Source organism: Eulemur rufifrons, chromosome 7 (assembly GCF_041146395.1).
Source record: "Eulemur rufifrons isolate Redbay chromosome 7, OSU_ERuf_1, whole genome shotgun sequence".
Taxonomy (NCBI): domain Eukaryota; kingdom Metazoa; phylum Chordata; class Mammalia; order Primates; family Lemuridae; genus Eulemur; species Eulemur rufifrons.
The window spans coordinates 118193154-118205810 of record NC_090989.1 but is presented as its reverse complement, the minus strand read 5'-3'; the positions used below and the strand labels follow the sequence as shown (position 1 = coordinate 118205810).

Below are 12657 nucleotides of genomic sequence, written 5' to 3'. Positions count from 1 at the left end.
TTTATAACTGTGGGGTCAGGGAACTATTTTTCCTTAAGGTTACTCTAATAAATCTTATTGAAATTGAAAGTGGAGTAATCCTACATGGATTTTAAAAATATAATTATAGTATTTATGGTATAAATTAGTGTCTGTGTGCCAGACACTAAGCTAGATGTTTTATATTTGTTATCTCTAATTCTTATTTTAAGTTATATTGGTACATATCTACCTTACAGGTGGAAAACTAGGACTTGGGGAGGGCAAATGAATTATGAAGGTGAAGGCCTCACAGCTAATAATGGAATACGGGTTCTAAACCTGTCAAGCCTATACTCTTCTCCCTGTTCCATGCTATATCTGCTGTGTTTTTGTATGAACGTTGGGATAGAAATAATCATCTTCTAAGAAAGCACTAAATTCAGTAGTTCTATAGTTATTTTTCTCCTTAACTTTGCATGGCTTTTAGCACATCTCTTTCTTGAAACTCTTTCCCAGGACTTAATTTTTTTTTTTTTTTTTAACTTTCTACATAGCCTACTTTCAACCTTCTCAGGGGACATTCCCTCAAGTTTCAGTTCCCAATTTTCAATTCCTTCACACTTCAGTTTCAGAGACTTCATCTACTGTCAGGGTTTCAACTCCCTCTTACAGAAGAGGTTACTTTGAAATCGACATATTTAGATGTAACTGTTACCTATTCCCCAGATCTTACTACTTAAACAGCCTGTGAGACTTCATTTGAGAGCTCCCTGACATACATAGCTTTAATGTTGGAAATTGAACTTATTCCACTTCTCAAATCTATACAAACTATCTTACTCTCATCAGTCTCTATATTACCACTTGCTATGTTCTCTGTCCACAAAATATAAAACCTTGGAATCATCTTTGGCCTGGGTCTTTTGATACCCAGCAAGTATTCTTTTTGTTCTGCCATGCTGCCTTGCATCATTAGATAACTTGTTCCTTGATTAATTAAAATAAGTTCCTGGAGGGTAATATTATAATAAATCTCTAGGATCTGGGATTGCTAGTAGCTCTGACACACCTCCTAACCACTGGAAAGGTTCCTGTATGATATCGCCCAGCCAGACCAAGACCTAGCACAGTATTGTGAACACAACAGATATTGTCATGATAGAAAAGTTAACAAAACCCACTGTTTATTTTCATCCGTAATAAGTGAGTACTTTGAAACCATTTTCAAAAGGCATGGCACAATATAGTCATTAATAGTCATTTTGTTATTATAGTACACAGAAGGCAACTTGATAACCATAAAGATATTCTCACACGTAATAAATGGATTTTGTATTTATTTGAGAAATCTTAAGATATCAAAATGCTAAAAGCAATTATATTTCTCATATAAAAGTATATCTAGGAGTGACAGTTACCTTTCTCTTGACAGAAATATAGGTAATTAACAGGAATCAGAAAAATAGTGTGACTTAAGGATTTTCTGCAGATTCTGTTTGTACTTTGAAAATGATCAGAATACTATTAAAATATTTAATAAAGTAATTGTAGACATGATTCTTGCAACTTCTTTAATCCTTTCAGAATATGGCATTTCAGGCTGAACAAAAAATAAAAGCAGATATTTTACGAAGCTTGAGTACTGAACAGCTATTCCGGTTATTATCAGATTCAGATTTGAATGTGCTGATGAAGACATTGGGACTTCTTAGAAATCTCCTCTCTACTCGGCCTGTAAGTAGAATCACCCAGGCTTCCAGATTAGCTAGCCCTACATTGCAAAACATTGCTGTTTCTCTGCTCTCATCAACATCTGCCCATGAATGTGATTCAAACACTGCCCCTTCCCAGAGAAGCAAGGAGTCGATGTCTAAACCTGTCACCTTCATAGGTGTTCTGGGAGCAGCTTCACCACATAGCCCCCATCCTCCACTCCTGCACTGCCTGTCCTGTCTCCCTCTCCTCCCTCGATGCTGGATATGTGCCTGCCTCAGTTTGTTACTTTATTCTTACCTGGTTTGCTGGCCAGGATCAGTTTTCTCATCTGCCTAAATCACTTATCTCTGGGGCCTCTACTTCTTTCCCTTTAAAGGATTCTCAGAGCCATTCCATAGACCAACCTCCTGTCCACATTTACAGGATTGAACTCCAAAGATGTTGGTATAGAGAGCAGTAGGTACACATCAGAATAGGAGAGGCTGAGCCTTGCTAGTGGGATCCCTTTTGATGTTGTTCTCTAATGTTCCCTGAGCAACAGCATCAGGGGCCTTCAAGTAGATGAGGAAACCTAGGTGGTTCCCTTCTTTGTGCCTCTACTTGTCTTCTGAGTCGTCTTTGTGCATTTGTGCCCCAAGATAGTATTAGTAAATCGATACCATATTTTTCATGTCTCTGGCTTCCCTGCTACCCCACCCTATCCATTTTTTGTGCTTCCTTTTACTTTAATATGTCTTTAGGCATGAGGACCCCCCAATTATTGTAATTCTGTATTCTGTAAGGTCAACTTTATGCTTTCTTTATGTTCAAGTCATAAAAATATATGTATTTGAAGGCAAACTGCAGCTTCAAAATACAATAAACACTATTCTTTGGCATCTAGTTCTGTATGCTATGGTGTTCTGCTTAAAGCAGTTGTGAATTGTATTGTTTTAACTTTTAGAAGCTTTCCATTCTCTCCTATAGTCCTTTCTTTGTTTCCCAGATGCTAATTATGGATTTCCCATTGTTTTACAGCATATAGATAAAATAATGAGTACTCATGGAAAGCAAATTATGCAAGCCGTCACCCTTATTCTGGAAGGGGAGCATAACATTGAGGTTAAAGAGCAGGTATGTGTTCCTTTTTCTTGGGGGACATTTTTTGAATATAAGCACAAGGAAAGTTCTTAGAAGTCTCCTGAAATATTCAAATCTGCAGAAGATGAGATCATAAGATGGGACATGATCTAGAGACCGGAAGAAAGATCCTTCACCATCCCTTAAACTCGCTTCAATAATTCTTCTTCCTGGAATAGAGGAAAACAACCAGTCTGTAGATTTGCCCTCTGTGTCACGCACTATACACCTGTCCCTGTCTCTACAGGAGCATCCACCTTTCCTAATCCTAGAGTCAATCCTTTTTCCAGGATTCACCATATTTAGCCCTCTCTGCCACCATGCTCTGAACTTCAATTGCTGTAAATTCCTTTTTCCAAAGACAGTTTTGTTCTCTTTACACTTAGGCATCTTATTCCCCATCCCATATCCCTACTTTCATTCAGTTTCAGTAAGGAAAGTTTAGGTGGTCATAAAAGTACAGAGGCTGTGCATTTATCAGGGGACAGTTTGGGAATTACTTTTCTGTGTTTTTCTGGGATGTATCATGGGAGTTTTAATGTATATATTCTATTTTGCCACAAAACTAAAGGTCACCTGCAAACTTCAGATTTTAACATAGAATCTGAAATACTGAGTTCAATTTTCTGATATAGGTGTTGGCTTACATGGATGTGTTCACTTTCAAAATTCATTGAGTTATACATTTATTAATATATCTATATTTATGAAAGAAATTTGCCCAGGGTCATAAGCAGAGAGTTGGACCCAAAGAGTCTAATTGCAGAGCTCATGCTCATCCTCTCTGTTTCTAAGTTAGAGTAATTCACCAGGCTTTGTAAGAGCAGTCCAAGAAGTAAGCATGGTAGGACTTAGGAGCTGTAATTGAATTTGTGAACAAAAAGGTGGTAGATTTGACAAAGTAGTTTTAAGATGAACATTTTAGGTGATTTGTGTTAAATAATAAACACTATGTTTTGATGAACAAAAACTTAACACAGAAAAAAGTGTTACTAGCATCACTGAAATTAGAAGAGATGAGAACCATTACTGAACACAACAATGAGGAAATACATTGTTCAGAAAAACCATTGTATTGTGAGAGCATAGGAATGAATTCTGGCAATGAAGACAGCTCACCTGCATAGAATTTCACAAACTTGAAATGTAAAAGACAGACAGGTGAGGTAATATTTAGATGAGGTCAGAAGAAAAGACCAACAACAAAGTGTATTTTTTGCAGGACACAAATTATACTCTCTCATACAGATTTTGGAGATGATCCAAAAGTAGGCAAGTATGGGAGGCTAAACTATCTGGTTGTTAGTTGGAAGTTTAATGCTTCTCAAAAGCATCTGATAAATTATTTTTTTGATTGAGATATAATTGACATATGGTAAGCTACATATATTGAAAGTATACAGTCTGATAAATTTTGACGTGTATACACCTATGAAACTATCACCACAATCAAGATAGTGAACATAGCTATCACCGCCCTTAAATCAAGAACAAGACAAGTCTGTTCATACCACTCCTGTTCAACATTGTACTAGAATTCCTACCAAGTTCAATATGGCAAGAAAAAGAAATAAAAGGCATACAGTTTGGAAAGGAAGAAATAAAAGTTTCCAGACAACTTGAATGTCTATATAGAAAATGCCATGGGCTCACCAAAAAAACCTAGAACAAATAAATAAGCTAGATCACAAAATAGAAAAATCAATTATATTTTTATATACTAGGAGTGAACAGTTGGAAGCTGAAATATTTTTTGAAACAGTGCTATTTGCAGTAGCTCAGAAAAAAGTCTAAGGGATCTTGTGTACTGAAAATTATCCTACAGAACACTGACAGTGAAAGAAATCCAAGACCTAAATGAATGGAGAGATAAACCATGTTAAAATGTCAATTCTCCCCAAGTGAATTTATAGATTCAACACAATCTCAATCAAAATATTTATAATTTTTTATAAATATTACTATAGATATAAATATCTAAAATTTCTGTCATTAGATATGGATTTTAAAATATAATTTTAATATTTTAAAATCTGTATAGAAAGGCAAAGGAAATAAAATAGCCAAAACAATTCTGAAGGAAAAAAACAACAAAGTTGGAGGATTCACAGTACCTGATTTGAAGACTTACTATAATGCTATTAGCAAAAAGCACATGTTTCAATGGAACAAATTAGAGAGTCCAGAAGTAGACCCACACATATGTGGCCAGTTGATTGTTTACAAAGGTACAAACACCATTCTTTCTCGAATTAAATGGAAAAGGAATGATCTTTTCAAGAAAAGGTGCAGTGCAATTGCCAAAAAAATTAACTTTGAACTATATTTCACACCTTAAATAAAAATATACTCATAGACCTAACGTAAAAGGTAAAACTATAAAACTTTAAGAAAAATGGAGGAGGAAATCTTTGAGATCTTATAGATTAGGCAAAGAGTTCTTAGATATGACATTAAAAACATCATCCAGAAAAGAAAGGTAAATTGGTCTCCATCAAAATGTAAAATTTCTGCTTTGTGAAAGGCACTGTTAAGAGAATGAAACAACAAGCTATCCACTGTAAGGAATATTTGTGAATCTGATAGGTATCTGACAGATGACTTGTCCAGAATATATAAAGAACTCAAAACCACAAGAAAACAACCAAATAAAAAACTGAGCAAAAGATAGGAATGGACACTCCACAATAAAATATCACTAGACAACCTTTAGAATCTAGGCTAAAATTGTTTAAAAACTGACAATTCAATTGCTAGCAAAGATGCAGAGCATCTAGGAGATTACAAAATGATAGAGACACTTTGTAAATGGTTTGGCAGTTTCTTATAAGGTTAAACATATACTTACCATATAACCCAGCAATTCTATTCACATAAAATGAAAACCTGTGTTCATGCAAAAACCTGTATATAAATGTTTATAACTTTATTCGTAATTAGCAAAAATTAGAAACAAACCATATGTAACTTCAACTGAGGAATGAATATATACTATTATAGTACATCCATATAATGGATACCAGTCAGCAATAAAGAAGAACAAACTGCAGATCCATGTAACAATGTGGATAAATCTCAAATTCATTATGTTACATGAAAGAAGCCAGATTCAAAGGCAAGATACCATATGATTCCATCTATATGACAGTCTATAAAAGACAAAACAATAGAGATGGAACAAATCAAAGGTATCCAGGGCTTAAAGGGGTAGGGAGGGAGGAGGATTTTACTATAAAAGGATAGCAAAGGAATATTGGGGAGGGAGGAGGTGATAGAATTGCTTTATATGCTGAATGCTGATTGTGGTGGTGGTTATAAGAATGTTTACATTTTTTGACAAAAAATTTGGCAAATTTTACATTTGTCAAATAAAACCAACACCAAAAGAGTGGATTTTACTGTATTTCATAATTGTGTTCCCAATTTCTTTAAAAAAAAAACAAAACAACAACTGGGATTTTGATTGGGATTGTGTTGAATTTGGGCATCAATTTGGGAAGAAGTGACACCTTAACAATATTGAGTCTTCCAATCCATGAATGCATAATATCTTTCCAATTATTTAGGTCTTCTTTAATTCTTCTTATAAATGTTTTATGGTTTTTGACAGCATTTTTGCTAAACTCCTTCTATTTTGTGGATTATTTAGAATTTTTTGTGGATGATCACATTGTGAATAAAGACAGTTTTACTTCTTATTTTCCAATCTGTATGCTATTTTATTTTTCTTGTTTTAGTGTCTAGCTAGAACTTCTAGTATAATAAGATTAGGGTAGACATGTTTCCTTGTTACTCTGTTAGAGGAAAGCATTTAGCCTTTCACCATTGAATATGTATGGTATAGGTTTTTCATATATTTCTTAGGTAAAGGGAAAGATATTTCTTTCTCTTCCTAATTTATTGAGTTTTTATAATGAATAGATACTGGATTTTTTTTCAATCATTTATTCTGCATCTATTGAAATCTTTTTTCCCCTCTGATTAATGTAGTAAATTCTGTTGATTGAGTTTCATATATTAAACTAATATTATATACTTGAGGCAAACCCTACTTAGTTATTATGTATTATCCTTTACATATGTTGTTGGCTACAATTTACTGAAATTTAGTAAGGAGTGTTTCACATCTATATTCATGAGGGATACTGATGAATAGTTTTCTTGTAATGTCTTTGTCTGCTTTTGGTATTGGGATAATGCTGCCTTGGGGAATGGAGTGATGATGTTTCCTCCTCTTCAGTTTTCTGCAAGAATTTGTGAAGAATTGCTATTTTTTTCTTAAATGGTGGTAGAATGTACCACTTGAAGCCATCTGGGTATACTGTCTCTTTTGTGGAAACATGTTTAACTACAAATGCAATTTTTCTTTTATTTCAGAATGGGGGTACAAACATTTTGGTTGCATAAATTGCTTTTATACCATGCCCATCCCCCAGATAGTGTGCATTGTACTCATTAGGTATGAATTTACCCATCCCCTCCTTCCCCCTCCCACCTGCTTGATTTCCAATGAATGTTATATCCATATGTGCACATGATGTTGATTGATTAGTTCCAGTTTAATGGTGAGTGCATGTGGTGTTTGTTTTTCCATTCTTATGATACTTCACTTAGAATAATGGGCTCCAGCTCCATCCAGGTTAATACAAGAGGTATTAGTTCACCATTTTTTGTTTGTGGCTGAGTAGTACTCCATGGTATACATATCCCACATTTTATTAATCCACTCATGAATTGATGGGCACTTGGGTTGTTTCCACATCTTTGCAGTTGTGAATTGTGCTACTGTAAACACTTGAGTGCAGGTATCTTTTTTATAGAATGTCTTTTTTTCCTTCAGGTAAATATCCAGTAGTGGGATTGCTGGATCAAATGGTAGCTCTACTTTTAGTCTTTGAGGTATCTCCATACTACTTTCCATAGAGGTTGTACTAGTTTGCAGTCCCACCAGCAGTGTATAAGTGTTCCTATCTCTCCACATCCACACCAACATTTGTTGTTTTGGAACTTTTTAATATAAACCATTCTCACTGCAGTCAAATTCAATTTTTTTAAATAGAATAGAAACTATTCAGGTTATCTATTTCTTCTTGAGTGAGCTTTGGTATTATGTGTCTTTTAAGGAATTTATTTATTTCATCTAAATTTTCAAATTTATTGAATATACTTGTTCACAATATTCTGATTATCTTTTTGAAGTCTGTAGTATACCCTTGTAATGTCCGTTCTCTTGTTCTTTATATGGGTAATTCCTTTTTTCCTGATCATTCTAACTAGAGATTTAGCAATTTTTTTGATCTTGAAGAATCAGCTTTTGGTTTCATTGATTTTTTTCCCTTTCTTTATTTTTCTATTCTCTATTTCAGGGTTTAGCATACTGCTTCAGAAAAGGGCAAGATAGATATTTTAATTTTTACAGGCTCTAATCTCTAGCAACTACTCACCTACGCTGTTGTAGCATGAAAGCAGCTATAGACAATATGTAAGCAAGTAGACATGGCTGTCTTCCAATAAAACTTTTGTTTACCAAAACAGACAGTGGATTGGATTTGGCCCACAGACCACAGTTTGCCAGTCCTCTATTTTGTTCATTTCCAGTTATTCCAGTTAGTGTGTATACTAATATGTATACACTAATGTGGGTGTGTATATAGTTTTTATCTGCTCCTTAGCTCATATACTGAATTGACTTTGCCCAATAACTAGTATCTTTAATGTGTAGTTTCTTGTCTCTATAGGAATATTTACAGTAGGGTTGTATGAGCTTCAAAGCAGATCTGTAGCTCCCCTCTCATGCTGTTCAAGCCTCAGGATGCATGGATATATTCTAACACTACCAAAAGGGAAATCACTCACCTCTCTTGCTAACCTAGTTTATTCTGATGAATCTTCTCTGAAATTCCCCTTTATATTCTGGCTTAGTAGATAAAAGAGAGGTAGCTCTTCCTTAGGTGAGTCTAAACATGTCTAGCATTTCCTCCTCTCCTCATGAATACCTTGGTTATGAAGCCTTATTAAAATTCTTATTCGTGGTTAGGGTTATTTCCATTATTTCCTCTTAAGCTGCTCTGGCCAACTCACAGGAGTGAGTCTTCCTGGTGAGAAATGGGATGGGGGTAACGGGGAGGTGGAGAACAAGAGAGAGAAAACCTGATTCTTCCATGTATTGCTCCTTCCTACCTCCCAGCCAGGTTTTACTTCTGTTCCCATTAATTGGTCTCACTCTGCATTTCGGTTTTGTCTTAATAAAACTGGGTAGAACCTAGTTGGTAAGGATTATATCACTACCACCAATGAATATAATCTTGCTGGCTTGCTCTTGGAAGGTGAGGTTATTGTAAAGCTTGCTAAATCTTTCTATAATCATATGAAGGAATTCAAGAAGAACTAGAAGGTATGTGGTAGTTCCACACATAATTTCATTTTTGCCTGTGTTAGTGAGTCTGATGTTGCCAGATATGGGTTGTAAGAATCTCAAGATATATTGGGATGTCTTGGGAAGGGGGTGAAGGAAAGGACTTGGACACATTGTATTCAATGACCTTATACTGTAGGCTCAGGTGGGGCTAGAATGTGAGTGGAGCAACCGTCACTCACTTGGTTCTGATGTCATCTTGAACTTGGTCTCCTTAAAAACAGGTGACTATCAATTCCTTCCCAAATTAATTACTCCTGTTAATTACACTCATCATGTTCATGTCTGTCCCTTCGTAGGATCTTTCCCCACAAGAGACTAACCAAAAAAAGTGCAGACTTTTGACAGGCTCACAGTGTACCAGTGCTTATTTAACCAGATCACTTTGAAATCTGACGTCTTTTCCAAATTATCTCTATCCCTCTTCTGGGGCATATAGAGGTCTCCTCATCATAATCTAACTGCCCTGGAATAAATAGTCTGTCAGTACATGTTTAGCCCTTGAGTTATAAATTTCGTTTGCCCTGTCTGTATCTGTCTCAGAGGCAGCCTTTCTAGTTCACATCTCAGGACTCACTCCCTAATCATCTAGTTACTGCAGTATGGTAATCTAGGAGAAATAAAACTACACACCCTTTAGGATATTTGAGGGTTTGGGCCATTTTAAGAAAACAGTCTCTTCAGTTAGCTTAATTAGCTTAAGTCTTGCAAAATAAAAGGTTAAAGTTGGAGAGAATTATTTGAATCTATACCCCCTCCTCCCCTCGCATGCCTTTGGGTGATTCCTGACTGTGCTTTAGGACTGACTGTTACTTCCTCCAAGAAGCTTTCACCGACCCTTGTAGTAACCAACAAGTGCTCTTACTTTGTGCTTTCTTGGGTCTGTTTTTACTTCGGTAACAGTGAGATGTAATTGTGTGACAGTTTCAAAGTCAGGGCATGTGTTTTATCCCTATCTTACCCTGAAGCCCTGCAGAGGGCATGCCCATGGTAGGTACTTAGTAAATGCTGAATTGCTGAGTCTGCCTCTGGCTTGGTATCCCTACCACAGTCCTTTCACCTTTACCTTAACCCTTGCCTCCTACTGGTCTAGCTGTGAGTATGGAGCAGCTGACAGGAACAGTCTCTTCCTCTGAGAAGAAGATTGCAGTCACTGGTGCGGTGATTATCCCTAAGATGTCCTGCTATAAACATTCGGGTGCAGGTGTCTTTTTTATAGAATGACTTTTGTTCTTCTGGGTAGATGCCCAATAATGGGATTGCTGGATCGAATGGTAGGTCTACTTGAATCTGTTTAAGGTATCTCCATATTGTTTTCCATAGGGGTTGCACTAGTTTACAGTCCTGCCAGCAGTGTATGAGTGTTCCTGTCTCTCCGCACCCACGCCAACATATATTGTTTTGGGACTTTTTGATAAAGGCCATTCTCACTAGAGTTAAGTGATATCTCATTGTGGTTTTGATTTGCATAAAGATGTGGAAACAACCCAAACGCCCATCAATTCAGGAATGGATTAGCAAAATGTGGTGTATGTATACCGTGGAATATTACTCAGCTATAAGAAATAACGGTGATATGGCATCTCTTTGGTTCTCCTGGAGAGAGTTGGAACCCATTCTATTAAGTGAAGTATCCCAAGAATGGAAAAATAAGCACCACATGTACTCACCAGCAAACTGGTTTCCCTGGTCATCACTTAAGTGCACATTTGGGAATAACACCAATTGGGTATCGGACAGAGGTCGGGGCTGGGGGGAAGGGATGGGTGTATACCTACTTGATGAGTGCGATGTGCACTGTCTGGGGAATGGATACGCTTGAAGTTCTGACTTGGGGGGATGGGGGGAGGGGATGGGTGTACACCTACATGATGAGTGCGATGAGCACTGTCTAGGGAATGGACACGCTTGAAGCTCAGACTCGGGGGGATGGGGGGGCATGGGCAATATATATAACCTGAACTTTTGTACCCCCGTAATGAGCTGAAATTAAAAAAAAAAAAAAAAAAAAGAAGATGTCCTGCCCTGCCAGCTGGCACAGGCTCCCTCCAATCTCTACATTAGGCCGACTTGGACTTCTTCACATATTTTGCTTTCTTTTCTCTTCCCCTAACAGGGTTCCAAAAAATCATGAAGTCCTAATTGCACATGGCCAAGTATGGCTAGGAGACAGGGTCTAGGCCTTCACCTAGAAGGTCATGAGCTTAGGAGCAAGTAGCAGGTAGACGCCTAGGGAAGGGAAGGGCATTGCAACACCTACAAAGCTTTCACCAAAGAGACTACAGTTTTGAAGAAACCTTGGGTTAGTCACAAGAGCTTCTCTTAGAAATGAACCTTTCAAGAAAAAAATATTATCATAAATTATGTTTTACCTTTAATTTGTTTGATAGTATGACCTATACAACATGGCTGCCTTTGCCCAGCTATGATTTAGTGCCCAGCAAGAAACAACCAAAATGTTTGAGTTCTCTTTTGCCTAAGGTAGATTTTGCTTGGATATGGTTACTGTTGTTGGTAGTGATGTCAGGAGGCAAGGTGTCACTGAGAGTGTAACCTGTGAGAATCCATGTACCTTCAGGTGAGAAATTGCCTAAGCTCTTGAGAGAGTTTCACTCTGGGGACTTCAGAGCTTTCCTGATCCTTGGCCTTATGTTCTTTTCCAGACACTGTGCATCTTAGCCAACATAGCAGATGGGACAACAGCAAAAGAACTTATTATGACCAATGATGATATCCTGCAGAAAATCAAGTATTATATGGTGAGCCCTTGTCTCCTTTCAATGCAGAATTAGAAGACATAGACTATAGCATTGTTAGCTCAAAACAAATCAGGCATAAATTTTTAAAAAGAGAATAGACTACTCTGTGACAGATTCAAGGAATTCTCTTCCATCCTGAAGAAAAAGAAAAAAAAACTAACTCCTTAAAGCTTGTACCATTTGTTAATATTATCCCCTGCCACCCCACACCCCATTCCTTGTCATGTACTGATTGCCTCCCTCTTACTCAGTGAAGACTTGGGCTCTTGGGCTCTTGACTTTCTTGCAGTACCCCCAATTGCCATCTTCCCTCTCAAGGCTTCAGTCCCATGGTGGATGAACTCTCTAGCCCCCAGTACCATAGTTCCTTGACGTGTTTGCTTCCAAACACAATCTGCTACCAACTGCCATGGCCATACCTTGCATCTTATCACCAGAAACTGCCCCTTGCCAAAATCTGTATATTAATAAACACCCCTCCTCTTTTCACTCTGTCAATGTCTCCTAACAAAATTCTAACCATGGAGGAACCCTTCCTCCTCCCCGTGCCACACTGATCTGTCTTCTCTTTGCCTGTCATATCAAAGCTGAGTGGCTCACATTTACAAAACCCAAATGGACACTCAGCTCAGCCCTGCCTGGTGTCCTTCAGTGATTCTCGACTAAGCTGGCACCCTCATGCTCCAC

At 37.1% G+C, this 12657-nt stretch overlaps 1 protein-coding gene across 8 annotated transcripts in view; it reads left to right on the top strand.

Annotated features, from left to right (window-relative positions):
• ARMC8 (armadillo repeat containing 8) overlaps positions 1-12657 on the top strand; it is a 105369-nt gene that overhangs the window by 80508 nt on the left and 12204 nt on the right. For all 8 annotated transcript variants that reach the window (XM_069473186.1, XM_069473184.1, XM_069473187.1 and 5 more), the window contains 3 exons: positions 1546-1695; positions 2695-2790; positions 11875-11970. In XM_069473186.1, the coding sequence (XP_069329287.1) occupies positions 1546-1695; positions 2695-2790; positions 11875-11970 (342 nt within the window). The remainder of the gene's footprint in view (positions 1-1545; positions 1696-2694; positions 2791-11874; positions 11971-12657) is intronic.